Below are 21988 nucleotides of genomic sequence, written 5' to 3'. Positions count from 1 at the left end.
TAATAAGATTGTGTTTGTTAGTCATAGAGTATGAAACATGTACATGGTGTATATAGTTGATTTGCATGATTCAAACATTTTTCTTATGGCCAAAAATGAAAATACTTCTTGGTTATGACATAGAAAATTAGGACATGCTAGTATAAGCATATTGCATAAAGTGGCTAAAAATGATTTAGTAAAAGGTTTGTCATAATTTGATTTTGATTTAAATAAAACTTGTGATACATGTGTTAAAGGCAAACATAAAATAGTTTCTTTTAAACCTATCAATGATGTGTCTACTAGTAAAGTTTTACAATCGATTCAAATTGATCTTTTTGACCTATTAGAACTACTAGCTTGAGTGGAAAAAAAATATGTTTTTGTAGTTGTAGATGATTACTATAGATTTACTTGAGTTTTTTTCTTAAGTATTAAAGATGGAACTTTAGAAAATTTAATCACATTTTCAAAAAGCAATCAAAATGAAAAAGGTTACTCAATTTCTAGTGTTAGGAGTAACCATTGAACCGAATTTCAAAATCTTGGTTTTTATGGTTTTTTTTATTCGAATGGTATTAGCCACAAATTTTCAGCACCTAGAACCCCTCAACAAAATGGAGTTGTTGAGTGGAAAAATAAAACTTTAAAAGTAATGGCTAGAACCATGCTTTGTGAAAATAAATTGACAAAATATTTTTAGGCGAAAGCCACAAACACCACTTGTTATATTGTAAATCGAGTAATGATTAAGCCTATTTTGAAGAAAAATCCATACGAACTTTTCAAAAACAAAATGCCTAACATTAGCTACTTTCACCTTTTTGGGTGCAAATGTTTTGTTTTAAATAATGGAAAAGACAATCTTGACAAATTTGATGCAAAAAGTGATGAATGAATTTTTTTGGGTTATTCTTTAAACTTTAAAGTTTATCGAATCTTTAATAAAATAACTTTAGCAGTTAAAGAGTCTATACATGTTGTTTTTGATGATCTTAACTCCCTAGAAAGAATTCTTATGTTGATGATGATAATGTAAGAGCATTGAACAATAATGATAAATTTGATCAATAATCAAATAAAAATATTCAAGAACAAACACAAGATTTACTAAAGGAACTCTTTCTATAGGAAAAGGGAAATTAGTCATCCAAGAGGGTACAAATATGTGAAGGATGATAAGATTTTGGGAGATCCATCCAAAGGGGTAACTACTCGATCCTCTCTTAGAAGTACTTGTAATTATGTTGTATTTATCTCATACAGAGAACCTAAGAATATTAAAGAAGCATTAGATGATAAATATTGGATATTGACTATGCAAGAAGAGTTAAATCAATTTGAGAGGATTAAAGTGCGGACCTTAGTTTAGAGACATTGTGAACAATCTACTACAGGTACTAGTGAATTTTTAGAAACAAACTAGATGAGAATGGTAACATAGTGAGGGACAAGGCTAATCTTGTTGCTCAAGGGTACACTCAAGAGGAAGAGATAGATCATGATAAAACTTATGCTCCCGTAGCTAGAATGGAAGCCATTAAAATGATTTTACCTTTTGCATGCTTTAATGATTTTAAATTATATCAAATGGATGTTAAAAGTTCTTTTCTAAATGATTTTATAAATGAAGAAATGTATGTTAAACAACCACCCGATTTTAAAGACTTAAAATTTCCAAACCATGTTTTCAAACTTTCAAAAGCTTTGTATGTTTAAAACAAGCTCTTAGAGCGTGGTATGAAAGATTATCAAGCTTTCTTTTTGAAAAAAGTTTAAGTAAAGGGAAGGTTGACACAACACTTTTTATTAAAAGAAAAGGTAAAGATATTTTTTTAGTACAAATAAATATTGACAATATTATTTTTAGTGTTGCTAATGATCTTCTTTGTCAAGAATTTTCTAAGCTAATGCAAAGTGAATTTGAGATGAGAATGATGGGTGAATTCATAATATTTTTGGTGCTCCAAATCAAGTAAAGGAAAGATGACATCTTAATCAATCAAGCTAAGTATACAAGGGAAGTGCTTAAGAAGTTGGAGATGGATATCCTCAAACCACAAGCTACTCCTATGAGCCCTTCTACAATGCTTGACAAAGATGAGAGAGGTAAATGTGTTGATGTTAAACTTTATAGGTCAATGACTAGTTCTTTACTTTATCTTTCCACAAGTAGATCGAATAGCATGTTTAGTGTTTGCTTGTGTGCTGGATATAAATTATGTCCTAAGGAATCACATTTGCATGCCGTTAAAAGAATCTTTAGATACCTTAGAGACACTCCTAACTTAGGCCTTTGGTATCTTAGAGACTCGTCCTTTAGCTTGCATACCTCCTTGGATGTGTATTTTTGAGGTTGCACATTTGATAGGAAAAACACCTCCAATTCTTGTCAATTATAAGGCAACTTGCTTATATCATGATTTTCAAAGAACCAAAACAATGTTGCATTGTCTACCATCGAAGTGGAATACATCTTCATCGGTAGTTGTTGTACTCAAATTTTATAGATGAAACAAAAACTAAAGGACTATACAATTTATGTATATACCATTCCTATTAATTGTGACAATATTAGTATTATTTGTCTCACTAAAAATCTCATCCAACATTCTATAACCAAGCATATTGAAATTAAACATCATTTCATTATAAATCACATCTAAAGAGGAGATATCATTCTAGAATATGTTGATGCTTTGCATCAATTAGTTGATATTTTCCCTAAGCCACTAGATACATAAATGTTTTGGACACTTAAGAGAGAACTAGGTATCACTACCTTACCTTGATTTTGTGTTCCAATGCTTTTATACACTTTGATGTTTTTAGCATGTTTTATGGCTTAAAATTAATTGAAAAAACATGTATGAGTGATTTTTATGGTTCTCATATGCAAATAGATAAGGGCAGTTAAAGTTGCATGACTTATCTATTTGGTCTAGTATAAAATTTTTTATTTCCTTTGAGTATGCTTGAATAGACTTTATTTGATACAAATGATCAATTTTTGATAATTTTATGATTTTTTATGATTCATATGCATCATTCCTTAATTCTACATAATTAGATGTATGAAATCATTAGAAATAACAAAAATAGCTTTTTAAATCAGTTTAATGCATCTTAGGCCTTAGAACTAAGTTCAGGAAACTTTTCTGCACTTTTGAACTAATTTGGGCATTGAAGTATCAATACTTTAACAAAAGTATTGAAAATTAATGAAACCTTTGGGTTTTTTAAAAGGGTTTATATCGTGTTTTTTAAAACAAACCAGGGCAAAACTTTTTCATACTTCTCTTCAACCGTTTTACAAACCATCAAAAGCTCTCAACACCGAAACCTAAAATTTTCAATCCTCCTTCAACTTTTATAAAATTTATCAAAAAAAAAACATCCCATCTCTCCATATTATCAAAAATTCCAATTCTTTCACCTTGGTTTTTCATCCCTTTAAGACTTTCAAGGTAAAAACTTATCTTTTTATTTAAAAAAGAAAATAAAATTGATGTGTTATTTTTTCTAATATTGATATTGAGGTAATTTGATACATATATATTATGCTTTTGGTGCAGGGGGTTTGCCCAACCCAAAAATTGATTCGAAAAATTTTCTCTAAACCTTTGCCTACAAGGTGTTCGATAAAATTTCTGAACCAAGTCTTTAAGTTCCTTAATGTGTCTAGGCATACTTATTAGTCACCATGCCTATTAAGAAACGATCTCGTGTCGATGTCTCTTCGTCTAACCCCTTTAGTGATCCAAGTGAGTCTTTAAATGATTGTTTTAGAAATCTCAAAAAGAGAAATCGTTTTTACACTTATTTTACTTCTCGAAAAGTTAACATTTCTTCTCTTCTAGATTTTGAAACTTTAGCTGATTTTAATTTTGCTTCTCTCTAAATTGTAATCAATTGGAAATGGGTTGATTTCTTTAAAATTCATCCTTCCACCCATGCCAACCTTGTTCAAGCTTTTTATTACAATGCTTTACTCGAACATGACCCATTCAGTGAGATCGTTGTTGCTATCAACTCCTATATTTTGAGTACTCATATTCGTCTTACCCTTGAAAACTTTTAAGAATTGTTAAAACTTCCTCCTAGTGGCGATTCTAATGAGAAAGGTCATTTGATTCTAGCCTTTTAGTCATTTCTAGCTCGAATGCTTCCAAGCTTAATCTTCATAGTTGGTTTCTTCACCTTATTCTCACTAGGATTTTAAGGCCTATTTTAAAACATGTTATCCTTCGAGTCATTGATTATTGATGGCTTGATTGTTTTCAAAATAATAGGTGTCCTGGCCTTGCTTTGATCATGTTTAACAACATTACCAAGGTTTTAGGAAAAGAATTGTTTAGTACCATAACCTTACCTTTTGGAACCTATCTCTCTTACATCTTCAAACATCTCAAAATTCCCACTCGATTCGATCCTCCTTTACCACAAACTCTTGGTGTTGGTTCACTTTGACATATTGGATACAAGAAAGACCCTCGTATTGGTGCATGATTAAAGTTTGTACAAACCGAACCCTGTGATGAAGACGAGGAAAGATCTTGAAGGAGGTGATCTGGTTCAAACATTTTTAACAAGTGAAAATTGCTCCCAGAGATCAAAATATCAATACCCTCACTAAGGTATTGATACCTTGAACCAAGTATCGATAATCACACTTAGTATCAGTACCAAAATTAGCTCCAAAGTTCAAAAATATTGAGAAAAAATCAAAAGTATTGATACCTTTCTTATTTTATCAATACTCTACCTGGTATCGATATTGATTTAAACTTCGATGTTCAAGAATATTAACCAAAGAAAATATCGATACCTTTAAAAATTTATCGATACCCTGTCTAGTATCAATATTGTTTTAAGGTTCGATGTTTTGAAAAATCAAAGAAAAAATTGCTCAAGTATTGATACCTTCCCCAAGGTATTGATACCTCATAGCAAGTATCAACACACTCCCTATTGTATCGATATTATATCTGACAGCCCTAATTTGACCCTAGTCGGGAAGTGGTTTCGGGACCACTAAACCGAGTCGTGAAAATAATTGAATGTTAAATTCGTGCTTAAGTTGTGTGAAAATGCATATGTGAATTTGTGGTGCTTTGATTGAAATTTTTTGAAAGGGACTTGTGTGAGAATTTTGAAAATGTGCTAAGTATTTATGTGATGGCTTATTACTATATGGTTTAAAAATCATAAGGAGGTGCATGTCAAATTGCCATTTTTTTATAGTGGCCGGCCATGTGGTTTAGTAGTTGAAAAAGTATAAATTTTATATGTATTTATATATATAAATGTATTATAATATGTAATAACAATTTTATATTATAATAAAATAAGTAAATGGGTGAAAAGAACAAGGTTAATTACTTTTGTTCTTCATTGCCGATTTCTTAAAAAGAAAAAAAAGAGAGGGGATAGGAGAGATCAAACTTTCGGCTATTTTAGCATCCAAATTAAGGTATGTTTCATGTGCTATTTTCAAATTCTTGTGAAAATTTAGTTAATTACATAGTTTCCTACGTAGCCCATGTTAAAACTTTAGTTTTGGTTGAGGATATAGCATTCGGCCATTTACATGAGTTTTGCTAAATTATTGATAGTTGAATGTTGGTTTTAAGGAATGAATAATTGTGATTGTAATGGAGTTTCATGTTGCTTAGGTGATGAATTAAGCAATTTTTACAATTTGACATATTGACGAGATGCAAGGATTTTGTTTTATTATAAATGCAAATTTGGTCATGGAATTTGATGTATTTCTTATTAAATTTTGATAATTTCGTTATAGGAGAAATTAAGGATGAATTTGAGTTGGCTATTAGTGATTTGTGTGAATCATTTAGCTAAGTGGGGTATTCGGCTAGGTCCATTTGAACAAATGTTTTGGTGTTGGCTGTTTAAATGATATTATTTTTGTATTAAGTTGAATTGGAAGATTGATAAATGTGTTAAAGATGACTCAAGACTTATATAAGCATTTGGCAATAGCTAAGGAGTGGAAATTTTTGATAGTTGATGTATATGTGTAATGAGTAGTGTTATATATATGTGATTTATTTGGTAATAGAAAATTTGGCTAAAATGATTAGGGTGTTTCTTGATAAAATATTTGCGATGGTTAAATTTGTGTATAAGAAAGCAAGATAAGCTATGTGAGTTTTGCTTGTGTATGCGAACTAGGTATAAGTTCAATAATCGGTCATTAGGGTTATATGATCATTTTGTGTTTGAGCTACAAGTGATTTTCATGGCTTGATAAGTTCTTGCCATTTTCGATTATAAATAAATATGAAATTTGAATCATGGCATATTTATATAAATTATAATACATATTGAATTTGATATGTTATTGCCGAATGTGATTAATAAGTAAATAATATTGGTTAAGAAATTAAACAAATCTATTTGTTTTAATTAAGCTCAAGAGCTAGGAGGATCAAAGTTGGATAGGGGAAAAGAAAAAGTAATAGAGTAGCCAATCCGCGACCGTTCGAATATACCGAAGTAAGTTTTGAGTAATCACATTTATTATATAATTGATGATGTCATGAGATAAGTATGATAGATGAATTGCAACCTATTGTCTCTACTTGAATGAGGTTGTTTGATAAATAAATTGAGTATATGGCATGTAACCGAATGGCTATTAGGAGTTAAGCTGGGATAGTGAAATGGTTATGTGTTCTTGTGTATGAATATTAAACCGAAAGTTATGTTGAAGGTGTATTTTTTTTGTGCTTATATTCGAGTGAAGAAATTGAATTACTAATGTGATATGTTATGTGAATTGGGTTATCATGTGAGTAAATATGCTTGGCACTCGATACATCCGGGTTAAGTCCCGCAGGCTTCGTGCTGGTAATATATCCGGGTTAAATCCCGCAGGCTTCGTGCTGGTAATATATCCGGGTTAAATCCTGCAGGCTTAGTGCTGGTACTATATCCGAGCTTAAAGTCCCACAGGCTTTGTGCTGGTGACTGGATTCGGGTTTTAAACCTAGCAGGCTTAACGCCGGTGATTCGAGTAAGATTATGAATTCAAATGTTCGAGGTAAACTACTATTGATTATGTATGATACATTATGATGGCCAGGTACGTATTATGTACTCATATGTGAATTTATTTTTAAAGTGAATTATTAGTATCAAAGAACGATATTTGTGTGTGGATGATTACTATATCTACGAATAAGAGAATGACCTATTCGGTCGATGTCTGTCATTATATGAAAGTATGTGACTTAAATTAATTGTATGAGCTATAAAGTAAAGTAAAGTATGTGCTGAAATTTCTTTGTGTATTCATATATATATATTCGGCCAATAGGCTTTATAATTGGTGTACTTGTGTATATTCGGCCAAGTGATTTGTAATTAAAATACGAGTTTTGTGATACTAAATGCTCGATTTAAATGACAAGTTTTAATTGTTTGTATTGCTTAAAACTTACTAAGCTTATGAAAGCTTACTCTGCTGTTTGTTTCTCTGTTTTTTTTTTAGATTGTCGATTTTGGCCACCGACTCGTGGATCGTCAGCAGTTCATCACACTATCGGTCATTTTGGTACTATTATATTTTGGAGTTGATGTGGCATGTATAGGTTAGACTGTAGAGAACGATATTTTGTAAATATAAATATTTAGCCATACGAATATGGCATATGATCTTGAATGTTTGTATAGTTTTCAGCTTGATTTTGGATTGTGTTTAATGACTATGTGAATGTGATAATTAAATGTTTAGTTCGGTAATATCTCTTAACCTTAATCTGGCGATTGGATACGGGTTAAGGGTGTTACATTACAGGTGTAACATCCCGTTTTTAATGAAATCAGAACAGTGGTTTCGAGACCACAAATCTGAGCCAGAAATAAAATTATTTTAATATTATTACATGGTCTGCATTATGATAGGAATGTCGTATAAAAATTTCGTTAAGAAAATTTTACTGATTACATGTTTAATTTGATAAATGACCAAATTGCATAAAGTGAAAAGTTGGATTCTAATAGCTAAAGGGATCAAATAGCTATGGAATTCAAAATTTGAGGTCCTTATATGACAAAGTATAATGATTCATCAATGAAAATTTAATTTAAAAAAAGGATGAAATTGGAAAGTAAAAGATGAAAAGATGATAAATTAATAAAATAAGAAAATATCATCATTTTCATCATATTTCCTAAATAGAAAAACATGGAACCCTAGCTAAGAGAAAAGAGCTCAAGCAAACTTATTTGGCTCTTGTCCCATTTTTAGTAATTTTCATGTTTTCGAGATCGTAATAGTTTAATCTAGCTATCTCAGGGATTAATCTGTAAAGTTATCAAGGTACTAAGGTTTTTCCATGGATGAATATAGATGAATTATGAAATTTATGGTAGAAAAAGAAAGGTTGTTGATAGATAAACAACTTTTATAAAAGAAATTTTAATGAAATTATGATTTAGGAACTAAATTGAAAAGATGGGAAATTTATGGAAAAATTCTAATTTTTGTGAAATATATGGGCTGTTATTATAATATTTAAAAATTGGATAGGATTAGAATAAGGATTAATGTAACACCCCTAACTCATATTCGTCGTCGAAATAGGGTTTCGGAGTATTACCAGAACATTAAGAACATTTTTCAATTAATTTACGTAAATTACTATTCATTTTCTGAGATCATACATATCGTCCCATATATGGACCCTCGAGGCCCAAAACAAGTATTGAAATCAAATCGGGAACTCAAGGAATTTTTCGCGAAATTCCAAAATTTTTCCTAAGTGCAGGGCTCACACGTTCGTGTGGTCAGGCCATGTACTACACACGCCCCTGTCCCTAACCCATGTAACTCTCTGACTTTAAGGTATGAAGAAATTGAAGGCACATGGCCAAGTCACATGCTCGTGTGCTAGGTCGTGTGGCAAATTTTTATTTTCAAAATTTAGGTGCATTTTTCACACGGCTGTGTAACACGCCCGTGTTCAAGGTCGTGTCAACCACACAGCTGAGACACACGCCCATGTCTCTGCTCATATGCCCAATTCTGAGCATTTTGTATCTCATTTTTAAGATGCAGGGGACACACGGCCGGACCACATGCCCATGAGATAGGCCGTGTGTCAAGATACATGCCCGTGTAGACAAAAACAAGCCATTTCCTAGCCTTATTTGTCACCCAAATTTACCATGTTCCTACACTAAGACATACCCAATACAATCCAACCACTTAAAGCATCCATCTCAAGCAAATTTCATCATTTATAAGGCATACCACTACATGCATACATGTTCAAAATTTTACCTTGGTTTAATCCATTTATTAGACTTACTAAAAAAAACCACTTGATATATATATAACGCTAGCATAGCATGACATTACAAGTATATCAAACAACCATTACTAGCCGCTCCAATGGCTAGATTACAAACATCATCATCAAGCCATAATTTGACAATTAAGCTTATACATGCCATTATACCAAAATGAGATTTCTATTTATACCAAAATGAGATAGTGGATAGTGTGATGACTGCTCCAACCGGCTTCCAACCTTCACGAGCTTTGAGCACTATAAGATAGGGAAAAATAAACGGAGTAAGCATTTTATGCTTAGTAAGTTCATATAATGAGAAATAAACTTACTGGCCTCATTTAGTAACACAAGCACACATAAATATATATTCCATCAATTTTGGGTAAGTTACCTAACCACATACACTTATTCAAACAAGTTAGTCACATGATCTCATATGAATTACAAATAAACCTAGTTGAGCTCATCACATTACAGTTCCATAAATCTCTCACCTTTCCTTGTTTCAAGATTTCTTTTTCCGTTGAACTATTGAAATGCCGATGGACATCCTATTAGTATACTCAAAAGTACCCCTTTTGGGCACAAACTTACAAGCACACTCTAGAGCCACATATTATGTTATAGGATTACCAGTCTAGGCTAAATCCTTTTTAGGGCATATACTCTAAAGAGCTTAATTTGGATTGCCCATTCGGGCTAAATCCAATCTATAGCATAGGCTCGATTACCCATCCGAGCTAAATCCTTTTTACAACATCTGGAATATTATTCTCGTTCAAGCATATCACCTTACTCCATCGAATTTCAACGTTCAACCGAAACATGGCAATTCGTCCACATTTCACAACTTATGATTCTTTCATAATGTATGTTATCTCATTCACATCAACACAATCATACAATTAAATTCAAGCATTTAACATACATAGTAAAGTTACATAAAATTATCTGGAAATGGTTCGTTTTTGAATTTCAACTAATCTGAAACATTTTGCTTTCCTCGATCTAGTTTCATAGTTGGTCTTTCCGGATCTATATGGATAAATTTAACTATTAATCTATCACATTTCATATACATTTGCATTCTATTGTATACTAGGCAAAATTGTCATTTTGCTCCTATCATTTTCAAAAATTTCGATTTCGTCCTTAGGCTCAGAAAATGAATTCATGAAATTTAACCCTCTTTCCAAGCCTAGCTGAAATTTATAAACAACATTTACAACACACATATTTCACAAATTTCAGAATTTTCCATAGGTTTTTACCATTTTCCATTTTAGTCCCTAAATTAAGTTTTCATAAAAAATTGCCTTGTAAAAGTTGTTTATCTATGAACAAACTTTCATTTTCTACCTTAAATTTCTAATTTTCAGCATATTCATCCATGACCCAAATTTCATACCTTGATAACCTTTCAAATTAATCCCCTAAATAGAGAGATTAGACGATCTCGATTTCAAAAATATAAAAATCGTTAAAAACGGGACTTGATTCCATAGTTTTTCAAGTTTGGTAAGTTGTCTTCCTCTCTCCTAGGGTTTCCATGGAAATTTTAGGGAAGTTGATATGAAATTAGATGAATATTTCTTTTTATTTAATTATCATCTTTTAATTTTAGTGATTTCCAATTTAGTCCTTTACCTTTTCTAATTTTTTCATGGATGAGTCATATAAGGACCTTAAGTTTTGAATTCTATAGCTATTTGATACCTATAGCTACTAGAATCCAACTTTTGCATTTTATGCAATTTAGTCCTTTACCTAATTAAATTTTGCATAGGAACTTACTAAGCTATATAGCTTGCTCCCCTTTCTTTCCCTTGTCTTATAGTGTCACCAAGCTAGCTCGGGGTTCGGAGACCGTCGGAGATCCATTTACGCTATCAACAATTATTTTGGTACCAATGAATTCAACATTTTGAGTAATGGCATGTACAGTGGACTTGGTCATTTTGTTATGTGCCATAATTGATTTGGCCAAATGTGTTGGCTTATATTGGCTAGTAATTCATTTTGTATAAGGCCATTTGAAATGAGCCAATATTGGTTATAATTATATTCATATAATGATGCCTTTCATGAATGTTGTGTTGATGTCTTGGTTGTGGATATTGGTTGCATGAATATGCTTGGATTGGTTCTATGTTATGTTGTGTAGGTGTGTACAATAAAGGGTGGAAAAATGGCTTGGTAAATAGCCTTATTTTTGTCCACACAAGTAGATACACGGGCGTGTGTTTAGGCTGTGTGCGACACACAGCTTGCCCCATGGACAAGTGTTTAGGCCGTGTGTCTCCTGCACCTAAATTTTAAGAAATAGAATGCTTAGAATTGAGTACACGGGCAGATACACGGCCGTGTGTCTGCACCTATTTAATGAAAAATCATAAATTTTAAATTAACCATACGACCTAGCACACGGGCGTGTGACTTGGGCCGTGTGTCTTCAATTTGTTCTTGGGTGACAAACAAAGAGTTACTCAGGTTGGGAACACAAGCGTGTGTGACCACACGGCCTGCCCACACGGGCGTGTCCCATATCTTCACGGGCGTGTGACCCCATTTAGTGAAAATTTTTTTAAGTTTTGTAAAATTTCCTAAAGGTCTCGGTTTAGTCCCGAACCACTTCTAAAGCATGTTTTGGGCATTGTAGGCTTGTATTAGGGACTTTATGATTAAATGCAAAAAGTTTTAAATTTGGACGCAAATGTATAACCCGAAAAGTGTATGTTTGTTTGTGTGATAAGTCCGGTAATGCCTTATACCCTGTTCTGGCGTTGAATACAGGTAAGGGGTGTTACATGGCCTTGTAGCCCTTGCTCCTAATTAATGTAAATTAAAATGTTCACACGGCCTAGCACACGTGTAATGGCCTAAATTCAAAGTTATCGGAATAGTGGTTTCGTAACCACAAATCCGATTTAAAGAGAAATTTATTTCAAAATTTTTGCATGAAAATTGATATGATAGGAAAATCGTATGAAAATATTGATAGAAAAATTTTACCGATTTAGTGGTTAATTAGAAAAAGAAATTATTGAAGAAATTGGGTAAAAACAAGGTATCAGGACCTCTATCTCATAAAACCGAGTCGAAAATAATTTTATAAATATTTATGAAATGTTAGTAATGTGGTATTAAAATTTCGTTAGGAAATTTTAATGTTTGGATAGTTAATTAAATGAAAAGGACTAAATTGTAAAAGGTGTAAAAGTTGCTAGAATGATTAAATAGCTTAAGAGTCTAATGAGAAAGGATTTAAAAGGAAATTAGACCCAAAATTTATTATGGCTGGACGTAGAGGTGATCATGGGCCGGGTCGGGCCAAGATAAAATTTTAGGCCCATCTACTAGGCCCGGGCCCAGGCCCGGCCCGGCCCGAAATATGGGCCTAAATTTTTGTCCAAGCCCGGCCCGAAATAAAATTACTAAGCCCGAGCCTGGCCCGGCCTGGCCCATATTAATTTTTTTTCTTATTTTATTAAATAAAAAATTTAAAAATATAATAAATCAAATATATTTAAAAACATAAAAATAAATATTAAAACAAATAAAAATAATACTAAAACAATTCTTAAAACAATACACAAATTAACAATATAATAAAAAATAGTTATATTAAAAATTTAAAATAATTTTAAAAAATAAAAAATATATATAATATATAATCCGGGCCGGGCCCGGGTCAAAAAACTCTTACCCGAGGCCCGGGCCGTTTTCTAAACGGGTCTCGTTTTTTTGCCCAAGCCCATTTTTTGGGCCTATATTTTTACCCAAACCCTCTTATTTTTCGGTCGGGCCTTCGGGCGGGGCCGAACCGCCCGGCCCATGATCAGCTCTAGCTGGACGGCAAGGGCATGAAATCAGTAGGAAAATTGATAAATTAAGGGCAAAATTGGAATATTGCAAAATTAACTAAATAAAACTAGGACTAAATAGGAATTATCTAGATTTCTCTTTATTTCTCTTCAATTCCAGCAGCTAAAAACGCCATAGGAGGGTTCTCTAAGCTGGTATTCCATAATTTTTGCACCAAGTGAGTTAATCCTTGCCTTTTTCTTGTAATTTTTGTGTTTCTAAGACCTTTACAACTAGGTCCTACTATTAAATTCATTAGTTTTTGATTTCATGGATGAAATTGAAAGTCACCATGGTTGAGTGCTGTAAGTTTATGATGAAATAGAATGAAATTAAAGCTTTAATTTGTTTATGAGATGATTTTATTAGGTAGTTTCAATAGAAATTGATTTTTAGGACCTAATTGTGAAAATGCTTGGAATTAAAGTCTATTGCTGAAATTCTAATTCCTAAAGGTTGTAAACTAGTTTAAGGTGATAGAAAAAATGTTAATTGAGAAAAATCAGCTCAATTGAGAGGCTAATTAAGTAGGGACGAAATTATCATTTATTAAAAGCTTAGGGGAAAATGGTAATAAACAGCTTGCACTAAAACAATATTGGACAGCAGCAATAGACTAACTTTGAAAAATCACCATAAATTTTATAAATCGAATTAGAAGATGAAAAAAAGATGGAATTAAAGCTTATTGAGTCTAGTTTCTCATAGAAGAAACGGTGTAAGCAATGGATCTGTAAATCATGAGATATAATGAATTTTGTGAGACAAGGTCAGAATGAATTTGAGTTCCCCTGTTCTGACTTTGAAAAATCATAAAAAATTGAATAAAAATAATTAGGGGCTTAAATTTATTTGTATAGAATCCTGAATGAGTCTATTTTTAAGAGAAAAAACGAGAACATCATTTGAATCCTGTATGAAGAGATGATTAATTTTTAGTGAAAAAGGGTCAGAACTGTTAGACAGCAGAACAGGGGTGACTTTAAAGAATAAACTGTACTTATTGGATAAACCAAAAATTCTAAAAATTTTATGGTAAGAAGATATTTGAGTATAGTTTCAGAGAAAATTTACAGAACTTAATTTGGAGTTCCGTAGTTCGAGTTATAAATGATTTAGTGACTATGACTCAAATAGATAGCTTTGAATAAACTATAAATAATAATAGTTGAATTATAGAGAATGTTGCATATGAACATGAAATGTATTAAATTGATAATTAAATTTATTTATTTAGATCCAGAAGATTCAAATACGAAGCTAGATCGAGGAAAGGAAAAAGTTCGGGATTAGTAGATTTTTTTTGTTTACAAACAAGTATCAAGGTAAGTTCATGTAACTTGAATTATATTCTTAAATGCTTGAGATTGTATGTTATTGATGTGAATATGATTTGAATGTTCATTATATGAAAATTAATGAAACATTGATATATTTGATAAAATGGGAAGAAATCCCGATTGAATGAAAGGAAAATTTGATGGATCTCTGAGAAGGAATTGACGGTAAAAAGGATCTAGCTCGGATGGGTGATCCTATCCTGATATAGCCCTCCTGGAGAATATGTGGAAAATGAATTTAGCCCGGACGGGTAATCCGAATTAGGGTTTGAATTTAGCCTGGACTGGTAATTCAGATCCAAGCTCATTAGAGTAATTGTCGTTGCAGGGGATTTAGCCTGGACCGGTAATCTCGACAATACTCTATGAGTTTATATTGCAGGGGATTTAGCCTGGACTGGTAATCCCGCTGCAAGGTTGAGGTTCGTGGGAGTGTGCTCTCTGAAATGGAAACGTGCACACATGAATATGAATTGACGGACCCAGAATTGTACACTAAAAGTGTACCTCTGAAAATCCATCGAAATTCTGATAAATTCAACGAGATAAATATGGAAAAATATAAGGGAATGGAATTCATGATATTGATGAGTTCATCAATCATGGTATATATTATTGGTACATGGAAATTATTGTACTAACTTGAATGTTGAGTTTGTGCATATTAGAGTAATAATGCATTGAATGGATATATGAATGTTTATTGTATTGTATTGAAAATATTAGGTAAGTATAATTCTTGTTACATGAACTTACTAAGCACAAAGTGCTTACCCCGTTTCCTTTTTCCCTGTTTTGTAGTGTTAAGAGCTCAGAGGTCGGATTTGGTCGGAGACACATCACACTATCAACCTCAGGATTTCGGTATATAAAGAAACTTTATTTTGGAAATCAATGGCATGTATAAGCTAATAAAGTAAATGTTAACGTGAAATGAATATAAAGTTAGCCATTAGTATGGTTAACAAACCTGGTTTGGGTATGTGATGACGTTATCTTATAAATATGCATTAATTTATCTTGAAATTATGTTGAATTGGTTTGGTTGAAGTGGATTGGTCTCGATTTAATATTGCAGGGAAGGTTAGATATTTATAAAAGGGGCTATATTGAATTAAAAAAAAATCGTAAACTCTGGTAATACCTCGTACCCTATTCCGGCAATGAATACAAGTAGGGGGTATTACAACACGGGCGTGTGGCTTGGCCATGTAACCCAAGTCAGTAACCATCCTAATTTAGACACGGGCTGAGACACGGCCGTGTGTCCCTATTTCGAATGTTCACATGGCCTAAGACATGGGCGTGTCTCTCAATCGTGTGAGTCATACGGCCTGACCACACGGTCTTGTGTACCCTGCACTTAGGAAAAATATTAAAATTTTGTGAAAAATTCTCTGAGTACCCGGATTAGTCCTGACTTATTTCTATTGCATATTTTGGGTCTCGATGGCTCATATAAGGGACAGTATGATTGTTTATTATTGATTTCTTATATAAATGAGAAATGATATGAAATGCCTGTATTTGATCTATTTATTCTGGTAATGCTCCGTAACCCTGTTTCGGTAACGAATACGGGTTAAAGGTGTTACAATAGGCTCTAACAATCATTGAATTGAGGCATTAAATGCCCAAAGGATCGATACCCCTCCAAAGGTATTGATACCTTTTGTTGCAGGAGCTATTAATGCTCTGGTGCTCTATTCAATTCCTCAACAACTACAACGGTTGGAAAACAATTAGGGGCTATAAATACCAACTTCCAAAGTTTCTACAACAATAAGAGAGATTACAAAAGATCAAAAACTATCAAGAAAGATAAAAAACCTTCTATAGCAATCTTTTGTGCTTAAATTCTTCATCTTTTTCTTGTAAACACTTGTGAGCATTTATTGTATTACCTAAGCTTGAGTGTTTCTCGTTAGGTGTGTGCCTAAGTTGCAAACAATCTAATCTTGTAAGGATTGTTTCATTGTTTGCTTATTTGGTTACTCTTTTGAGAGGGTTTAAGTCTTAAGATTTGGATAGAAATCTTAAAGGAGTTGTATGGTTAAACTTTGTCCTCAAAGGTTAATCAAATTAGGAAATTTGGGAAAATTCTTAGTGGTGGAAAGCAAAGGTTGTGGGGTAAGCAATTGGTACTGAATCACTCGAAATTATTTGTGTTCATTGTTTCATTTTATTATCCTTGCTTTCTAAATTTTTTTAAGGGCCAATTCACCCCTCCTCTTGGCTATTTCAAATGATTGATCGAGTTAACAGATACCATAAGCTCATACATATCTTCAGTTATAGGGTTTCAATTAACATAAGTTACAAAAACATAAATAATAGAATTAAGGCACCTATAAATTCCTCAGGTGTCATGGGAGTTGTATGAATATCCATTTATCAATAAATTTACCAAATAAAACTATTTTTAGTGGGGTGTTTTCCCCCAACTTTATGAGTAGATTTAAAACAAAATGTGTGCTTTTTCTAAGCTTTATAAGTAGATTTAAATTTAGGGTTAGCATTTAATATACTGATAATGTATTTTTTTTTTATTTCACAAACAACACTAAAAAATTATCATATGTGTCTTTTTTTTAATATTTTATTATTCCTCGATAGACACTTGTCAATCCCTAATCCTGTTTGTGAAGCTTAAAAATTCTGCTGACAATATACCAAATATCTTTTCTTAAGTTTGAATGTTAAGGAATGCAATAAACAAATTTATAAAATTTTAGAATAACTAAAGGGAGTCAAATTTTTTACTGTTTTAGTTTAATAATAAAAGGCGTAACGATAAAAGAAAAAAGGTAATGGGCGGGCCTAGACCAAGCTGAGCTGAGCGTAGCTCTTCTAGATTTGATTCCAATAAAGTCCAAAGCCGAATTATGTTCTCTTGGGCCTAGCCTTTCTTCACAGCAAATGCGGCAGCTTTGAGGACCCCTGGGCTGCACCGCTGAACGGCCAAAAAAATAAAAATTAAAAAGACTTTGTTAAATCTTCATCGCAGCTCGCAAGGCACGTTGGATCCCATCCTCCCGAAAAATTTCCCTCTATATTCTCCCCCAATTTTTCTTTCTCTCCAAACAATCTCCTTTTAAAACCCTAAATCCTCAATTTCACCCATGTCGGTTCCTCCCTCTTCCGCTACACCTCCTGCTTCCTCATCCTCTTCTCAATTCACCTACCAAGCGACGGCAAATCAATCGTATTTTCCTTTGCCCTTTCATCTCCAGCAACAGCCCCAACATTATGCCTCCGCGCCCCCCTCCGTTTCCGTCGCCCCGGCTCCTGTCTACCCTGCCTCTGTTGCTCCTGTACCCGGCGTCTATTCTCTCCCTCAATACCAACAGGTCAGCAGAACAATAAACTATAAATATTATTTCGATTTTTTTTATTTTGAAAATTTGAATTCATGGAATTTATGAGATATATCGGGTTTAAATTGTTTTACCAACTCTTTTAGTAACTTGAAAATTATCTGGGTTATGTTATTCAGAACTGAAATCAAAATTCGAACAAGAACGGTGGGAAAGAGAGTTGAAATTTTAACCAAAAAAATGAATTTTTTAGCTCCAATTTGTAATCATTACATTTGAATTAGTGTCGCTTTTAGAAATTTTCTTATTTTGTTGTGCTTTTTATGTTAAGTTCGGAGAAAAAAACACTATATAGTATATGTAGAAGTGCAACCAAGCCTTTTATTTGTTGGTTGATCTTATTTTATAGCTGTGAGTTCAAGTACGCCCTTCACCTGTGTAATAAGTTGCAGTATATTTGGACAGGCCCAACAGTTATTTCAAAGGGATGCTCAAATAGTTACCCCAGAAGCACTAGAGAGCGTAAAGGCTGCTCTTGCAAGCAGTGAGATTGAGCACAAAGCAGAAACTAAGAAGAAAGCAATCCCACGGAAAGCTGCTGGTCAGTCATGGGAGGATCCAACGCTTGCTGAGTGGCCAGAAAGTATGAACTATCCAACTTTCAAGTTTACTTATCTTACTATATCTCTGTGTGTTTCCAAGTGCTTTTCTGCTTTATAGTTCTTATATTTTATTCCTGTTGATAATCTGCAGATGACTTTCGCTTATTTTGTGGTGATCTTGGTAATGAAGTTAATGATGATGTTCTTTCAAAAGCTTTTGCTCGATTTCCTTCATTTAACATGGCTAGAGTAAGTTTTCAATTACTTGGTTTTTTTTCAGATTTCCTTTTTATTAGCATTTTTTGCCATGTCTATCAACTCTTTGCAGTTCCTGTTCAGATTTTTGTATGAAGTGCACAGAGAAGTTATATATTTATGTGTTTTAAGGTAGGTTGTGCCTTAAATCTGCACGTTTGAAATTTAATGGATAATCCACTTTCATTGGTATTCTTTGATCCTGTCAAAATTGTAGAGATTGATGTTGGATCTTGACTGCTGGAAAATGGCTTACAGGTTAGGGCTTGAGTGTGGTATATTTGACCTGACTTATGGAGTAGTTTGAGTCATAGCAGGCTGAATTGATTTTGAACTAGTCTGAATAAGGTTAGTCAACCTATTAAACTGTTTAAGTTGGATGCCTACCTCTTGTCTAGCCTTAAAGAGGGGAAATGGGAAGTGTATGGTTTTCCCCTTATCTATTAGTTTTTATTGTATGTCATTGAACTTGAGAGAGCCTTTTTTTGGTCCGTGAACTACCATATCACGTCCCAACCAACAACAATGTGTAAAACCTTTTGTGCGTTTTCTGGTCTTCTGACTTGAATATAGTGGTGCATTTCCCCTATAAGCTTATATTTGCTCAATTGCATTGGATTAAGAATTCTCAGTGTCACCTATACCGTGTGGGGTTTTAATCATGCTAAGAAGAGTGATAAGATTCAGATTTGTAAGTATGCTCATTTTGAGTTGTTAGTGTGATATGAGTTTTTTTTGGCACATGAAGATTAAGCTATGATGATCTTCAGGTTTATTTTGTTTAATACTGTACCATTACCAGCATTACTTTTGCGGTATATTGTTTCTTGTATTTCTGTCTGAGAGCATGGCATGCCTTCTGTCATGCTTATGGTTGACCTGCTGGGATTCCATCTTTGTTCTTTAAAAAAAGGCAGTGAGGGATCCATGAGTTCCTAGAAAACAATTTGATAACTAAGATATTTGTGTGCGCATATGTTATCTTTCCAACAGGTTGTTAGAGATAAACGGACCGGCAAAACAAAGGGCTACGGGTTCGTTAGCTTTGCTAACCCTTCTGACCTTGCAGCTGCACTTAAAGAGATGAATGGTGGGTACTTTCACAATCATTAGCCAAATTTGGACAATTTATTTTTGGGCATTCTTGGTGTTGATATATGTTTGGTTTACAAATGATGTGTTGCAGGTAAATATGTGGGAAATAGACCAATCAAGCTTCGAAAGAGTAACTGGAAGGAGAGGATAGATCAGGATGCCCTTGTGAGACAGAAAGTACATACTTCCCACTTGTTTTTTTCAGAGTCTTATTTTTTGTGTGTCAATTGTATTTCTGACTTTGGATATCTATGTGGTCCTTAAATTCATTGGCAGAACCATTATCAGAAAAAGCCAAAGCTACAGAAGAAAGGGATATTGCACAAGTGAGCACAGCTCTGGTTAAGCTTTTTGCCTTCCTTGTCTTGGTGGAGCCTGTTTGACCGACTGAACCATTAGTAGTAAATCAAGTGTCTTTGCTCTACTAAGCAATTCTTAAAATTTGTTTTTTTTTGGGGGGGGGGCGGGGAAGGGGGGAGGGAGAATTGTAGGATGATGAGCAAACTTTATTTTAACTCAATCCAGCAATCAAATACAAACGACAAAATAACTTGTCCTTTTTTTTGGCAGCAAATTTCTTAAACAAATGATTAATTTCAATCGCCGAGAAATAGAAGAGCAGAGAAATAGCATATCCCGAAAGGAAGAAAATGAAGTAATATAGTAAATCATCAATTACGTACAGAGTGTTTTTAAAAAATATGGATAAATATAAAAATTAGATATCAAATGCTATAAATGAATTTTGTTATGTGATTTTTTATATGAAAATTTGATTTGGTTTAATTTTCACAAAGCATTAATAATATTAGTAGCTTACAATTATTTTATGTTGATATATTAATTAAATATAATAAATGTATGTGTTTTTTTTTCTTTTGATAGACTTATATTTTAATGTAATATTGTATTATAATATATTTAATTTTTATGATATAAATTAATAATATATAAAAGAAAGGGTAAATTGCACCAATTGTTCCTAAACTATAAATAAAATTATGTTTCAGCTACTCAACTTTTAAAAATTACATAATTATCTTTAATATTAACGAATTATCACATTTTGATCCATCATCCATTAAGTAAAGGGTTAATAACAATTTTAATCCTTGAACTATAATTAAAATATTAATTTGATACTTTAAAAAATTAATAATAATTCTATAAATTTTAAAGTATTTTGAGAATATTCAAAATTTTTAATATATATAATATTAAATGGAAAGCTTAAGTAAAAACGAAGAACGAAAACAGAACCTAAAGCATTAAGTTGAATTTGGCAGAAGTGAGTGAGACGATCTTCCTATTCCAGATTTGGCCAAGTTGTCGGCTGCTTGATTAGCATCCCTGGATTAGAACTTGATGGTCATTTACTAGCCATTTAAAAAAAATTCCCATTAAAAGCTTGAAATTTGTCCTTTCTTTCACTGTGTTTTTCTCTGCTATAAGTTTTAATGCAGGAACTGTTCATTAAGATTTTTAGTCCTAATTTTCATATTAAATTTTATCTTTGCAAAAGGTTGAATTGCCTATTTTCAGTGTATACTGCAGTTGGAAAGAGTTTGGGAGGGATTGTGAGAGAAATGAAACTCAGAACTTTAATTTGAAAAGCAAAAATAAAAGAAGGGAAAGGTAAATTACAGGGGTTGCGTTTGTTTTGTCTTCCAAGTAAGAAGAAATTTTTGGAGTTTAGGGAAGAAGAAAATTACAGGGTTTCTTTAAAGGAAGAAGAGAGAGAATGAGGGAGGGAGAAAGGGATTGGGGGTGAAGGAAATTAAAAAATAATTATTTCTTAATTAAAATTTTAATTTAATTTCATATATATGATGTGAGAAAAAAGATATGTGGCATAGTATTCAGTCTAAAAATTAAGAGGATTAAATTAGAAGGACTAAATTGGTTAACCGACATAAACTTTAAGTATTAAAATGATCCAAAAAATTATTTGGATATCAAAATGAGATTTTATGTCTATTTTTTAATGAGCATTGTTCTTATTTTTTGAGAATTTAGTGTTTTTAATTTTGTTTAGCCAGTTGTTAATATGCTTGATTGTTTGAATTTTTTTTTTGAAATTAATATTTTCTTATTTATTTTTAAGATTCTTTTAAATTTTTAGAATTATTATTAATTTTTTTAAAAGTATCAAATTGATATTTTAGTTATAATTTAAGGGTTAAATTTCTTATTAACCCTTTAAATTAACA

The 21988-nt window shown here is 32.5% G+C and overlaps 1 protein-coding gene across 6 annotated transcripts; it reads left to right on the top strand.

Moving 5' to 3' along the window:
• The first annotated feature begins 17506 nt into the window (after window positions 1-17506).
• Window positions 17507-20347, top strand: LOC107892842 (RNA-binding protein 42). Of its 6 annotated transcripts, none has more exons than XR_005904982.1 (7): window positions 17508-17859; window positions 18292-18469; window positions 18580-18677; window positions 18757-18815; window positions 19677-19773; window positions 19870-19955; window positions 20055-20081. XR_005904982.1 is itself a non-coding variant. In XM_016817884.2 (6 exons), the coding sequence occupies exons 1-6, from the start codon at window positions 17632-17634 to the stop codon at window positions 20106-20108; spliced, it is 741 nt and encodes a 246-aa protein (XP_016673373.1). In that variant the 5' UTR covers window positions 17513-17631; the 3' UTR covers window positions 20109-20347. The 6 variants fall into 6 exon arrangements, 3 of the variants coding, with proteins under 3 accessions (XP_040937573.1, XP_040937574.1, XP_016673373.1); XR_005904983.1 differs by lacking the exon at window positions 20055-20081 and adding an exon at window positions 18942-19031 and having other exon boundaries at window positions 19870-19888; XR_005904984.1 differs by lacking the exons at window positions 19870-19955; window positions 20055-20081 and adding an exon at window positions 18942-19031 and having other exon boundaries at window positions 17510-17859; window positions 18768-18815.
• The last annotated feature ends 1641 nt before the right edge of the window (window positions 20348-21988 follow it).

This window comes from Gossypium hirsutum, chromosome A11 (genome assembly GCF_007990345.1).
Source record: "Gossypium hirsutum isolate 1008001.06 chromosome A11, Gossypium_hirsutum_v2.1, whole genome shotgun sequence".
NCBI classification, from domain to species: domain Eukaryota; kingdom Viridiplantae; phylum Streptophyta; class Magnoliopsida; order Malvales; family Malvaceae; genus Gossypium; species Gossypium hirsutum.
The sequence above is the reverse complement of the archived record's forward strand: the minus strand, read 5'-3'. Positions and strand labels throughout refer to the sequence as shown.

What these genes read in the sequence shown, in the direction of transcription:
- LOC107892842 (XM_016817884.2), top strand. Translation starts at nt 17,632, where the DNA reads ATGTCGGTTCCTCCCTCTTCCGCTACACCTCCTGCTTCCTCATCCTCT. An exon ending in CTCTCCCTCAATACCAACAG is followed by an intron (nt 17,860 to 18,291) that starts GTCAGCAGAACA and finishes ATATTTGGACAG; the next exon opens with GCCCAACAGTTATTTCAAAG. An exon ending in GCTTGCTGAGTGGCCAGAAA is followed by an intron (nt 18,470 to 18,579) that starts GTATGAACTATC and finishes GATAATCTGCAG; the next exon opens with ATGACTTTCGCTTATTTTGT.